Source organism: Habropoda laboriosa, unplaced genomic scaffold (assembly GCF_001263275.1).
Source record: "Habropoda laboriosa isolate 0110345459 unplaced genomic scaffold, ASM126327v1 scaffold175, whole genome shotgun sequence".
NCBI lineage: Eukaryota > Metazoa > Arthropoda > Insecta > Hymenoptera > Apidae > Habropoda > Habropoda laboriosa.
The window spans coordinates 198,199-201,973 of NW_017100347.1; the positions used below are offsets into that span (position 1 = coordinate 198,199).

A 3,775-nucleotide genomic window follows, 5' to 3' on the forward strand; every position below is an offset into this window, starting at 1 on the left:
TTTGAAAATTATAAAAAATTATTCATAAATTCCTTTTTCTATGAATAGAATTAAAAATGGTAGTGAAATAAAAAAAAAATGTTTGTTCCATATAAAAGTTTGATTAAACAGATATTTTTCTAATGAGAATCATTTTTATGCAGGACGGTGACGTAATAGAGTTAGCTCAAGTAAGTGATATTCGTTACGGGGGCACACCAAAGGTGAATACCACGATAACTGTTTATTTGTGTACTTACTAAGCTAGTACAATTATTATTTTCCGAGTAACATTAAATAAACTGTATAATTTGATATTGTTCAGGATCCTAAATTATGCAATAAAATAAGTAAACATGGGTCCATGGATGATATAGATCAAAAAAGTTTGACTATATGCTCGGGTATTGATTACACTAATATTCACTATCAGCACGTTGTCTGTGCAGACGCACAAACAGCTAAGGTAAAAATAATAAGAAACGAAATAATGCTTCTATTATCCATTCAATGTTTGATTAAAATTTTTTAATTTTTAATTTTTTAAAATCGAATTAAAATACCTATATTTATTTACTTTAGGATTGGCAAGCCGGTTTGCGATTAATTACGCATAACACGAAAGCTTCGAATGTTTGCCCGACTATACAGCTAATGAAACAGTACGTGTTGTTTGTTTCAATTTTATTATTTTATAATGAAATATAATTTCGTATTAATATCGATCAGCTTGAAATGTTAATTTTTTGCACGTTAATCTGCACATTTATCAATCAGTTGGATGAGACTGAGCTTTCAAGTGGATCCTAAAGGAAAAGTACCGGTGAAAGTTATTTCAAAAACATTCGCCTCTGGGAAAACGGAGAAACTCGTTTATCAAGGGTTGGCGGACTTGGGCTTGCCAAGTGGAAAAGTATGCTTATTCTACGATTTAATATTCTCTTTAGAATGCGTTGTAGACAATACTAGGCGTTTCTAAACTACGAGTAACGAAAAAATATAGAACAAAGATGAAACACCCTGTATACTTTGATATTACAAAAAAATCTGAAAAATATTTGTCATACTTAATTTATGTAAAATTAACAAGCGTTAATTTAACTTCGAGTTACAGAAATATAATTTGAAAAAAGTGTGGTAGTCAACTGACAGAAATTCTCATATTAAAGTATTTCTCCTGTACACTGTATTATAGTTTTAATATTAACACTTTTGGATTTTTCATATTGTTGACATCTGAGTTAGTACCTACTTACTAACAAACTTATTTACTGTTCGAAATAAAAGTGGAATATTTTTAGAATGCTCTATTATTAGAATACACTTACGGCTTTACCTTTCCAATTTATGTATTCAGCGAATTAGCACGAAATTGTAGGACACTGACTGCTTCTTAAAATAAGATGTCAAAAGTAGCGTAAAACTGAATTAAATAACTATAGAAACTTTGTCATTTTTAGAGCGACAAAATTGAACCTAAAGACTTTACGTTCGACAAATTTAAAACCTTATACTTTAAAATTTGCCCTCGTAACGATATTGAAGAATTATTCCAATCGATGTAAGTACTAGTTACATACGTCAATAACCACACTGTGAACCTAACCATAAATCTTTCAGAACAACGATCATTATAGAATTAATGGCACGTTTCAGAACAAAAGGAAAATCAGACACGATTAACTTGGGTCAATTAGTACAATTTATGAACGAGAAGCAGAGGGATCCTCGTCTCAACGAAATTTTGTACCCTCTTTATGATGAGAAACGATGTACGGAAATAATCAATGACTACGAGCAAGATGATAAAGCAAAAAACGCAAGTATGTTTACTTTCGAAAATACCTTCAATTATAAAGTTTGAATTTTAATTACCCAGTAGTTCTTCAAATTATATTTTGTACCTTTTGTCGTTGTTATACGAGATAGTAAAGAGCTACAGATTAACAAAGCCAAGAGCAGGCTTCTGACGTTACCATCCCACTAAATAAGAGGAAAATAGGCAGACACGCCATCTTCACTACTTTTCAGTTCTACACTGCCGCCTCTTTAGAGGAAATTGCGGTGTAGGTAAATGGTTCAGGCAAATGGTTCTCGATCAGCTGTCGATAATAAAAGAACAGTTAAAATCAATCGAGGGCTATGACTGCCATCGACAAAGAAAGAGAATAGACAAAACGAGGGTAAACGAGATGGATTTCGTGCGCCAAGAAGCGAGGATTAAAACCCGGCACTTGACAGGGATACCATCTGCGTTGCAATGAATCATCCATATCAAAAATTTCAATTTCTCTAATTTTCATCCTATCTTCATGAAAATGGTATCAATTCATTGGTAAGATTCTCTTGATGAAAATGAGTCTAAACACGACATAAATCAGAATAGTTCTACCGGTCATCAATTTAAATATCTCAGATTTTCAAGGATACTTTTAAAAGTGATTACTCTTAAGGCTAGTTCGATTTATGTCGTGTTTGAATTCATTTTCATCAGGAGACTCTCGCCAATCCATTGGTACTATTTTCATAAAGATAAAATGAAAATTATAAGTATGACTACTAGCGTTCGAAATTATCCCTTTGATCTATTATCGACTGCTTATCTGTTACCGACTGCTAACTCAAGACTCGATCGTTGCCTATCGTTGTTCATGGAAGAGTAGCCTTACTCTATCGTTATTGGCTAATAAACAACGATGACGTCACAATTTTCCCACTTTTAGACCCTAAGGCCCGTCTGAAGTCTCATCTTTGCTTTGTCGAACTATGCATATACAGACTTTCTAAAGAACTTCAGATACAAAAGAAGATAAAATTTATTTATTCATGATAAAAGTAATGTTCGTGGAATCTAATTAAAAACTTGGCCAATTCTTGAAACTTTTAAAATTAGTGGTAAGGTAATCGTAAAATTTTTATAAAAGAAAACTAACTTTGAGTAGGAATATACATTTTTCCATTAAAATTTATTTTGTAGCATCGTTGTTTCTTTTTATTTTTATTTTGCACATCAGTTTTAGAAATCCTTCTGGAGCAGAAGAAAATTGACAAGTTTCAAAGTTTCTTTTATGCAGTATTGCTTAAAAATTTAAGCAGTAATTAATAATTACATGACATATAATTCCTCGATAAACAATAAATTCGCAAAGACTCGACATATAAATGAAAATTCTGAAAATATAACAGATTTATGAATATTTATGTTTGTACGTACATTTTATCTTAATTTATGTTAAAGATATTTATAAAAATGCGTGCAAATGCATGACACGTATCACTGGGTATTTTCGTACACGTAAAATGACCCTTTAATAACAAAGGGTACAGTTCACATAGGATATGTACTGTGTGTATGATTTCAGAAAATGATATTTAATGTGACTAAAAATTATTTTTAATATTTTGGTGCGTTATTTATTTAAAATATTAAACGCAATATGTTCTTTATTATCTACAGAGTCTTTAACCAAGGAGGGCTTCATTCGTTATTTAATGTCAGACGAAAATGCACCAGTGTTTTTGGATAAATTGGACGAATGGATGGACATGGACCAACCCCTTGCGCATTATTACATTAATTCCAGTCACAATACCTACCTAAGCGGCAGGCAAATCGGTGGTAAAAGTACCGTTGAGATGTATAGACAAGTGTTACTAGCAGGCTGCAGGTATTTATTTATTGATTCATCAACATAGGTATCAATAATTCATTAAATTCTAAAGTTAAAAGAAAATTCTTCTCTCATAAAAAAATGGAGAAATAAGTAAAAAATACATAATAAAAATTTCACGAAGA

General features: G+C 31.3%; 1 protein-coding gene across 2 annotated transcripts in view; it reads left to right on the forward strand.

The window, feature by feature from the left end:
• Positions 1 to 3,775, forward strand: part of LOC108574565 (1-phosphatidylinositol 4,5-bisphosphate phosphodiesterase-like) — a 14,462-nt gene that overhangs the window by 404 nt on the left and 10,283 nt on the right. For both annotated transcript variants that reach the window (XM_017937174.1, XM_017937175.1), the window contains exons 2-8: positions 144 to 203; positions 305 to 445; positions 562 to 641; positions 757 to 892; positions 1,440 to 1,540; positions 1,636 to 1,802; positions 3,437 to 3,647. In XM_017937174.1, the coding sequence (XP_017792663.1) occupies positions 144 to 203; positions 305 to 445; positions 562 to 641; positions 757 to 892; positions 1,440 to 1,540; positions 1,636 to 1,802; positions 3,437 to 3,647 (896 nt within the window). The remainder of the gene's footprint in view (positions 1 to 143; positions 204 to 304; positions 446 to 561; positions 642 to 756; positions 893 to 1,439; positions 1,541 to 1,635; positions 1,803 to 3,436; positions 3,648 to 3,775) is intronic.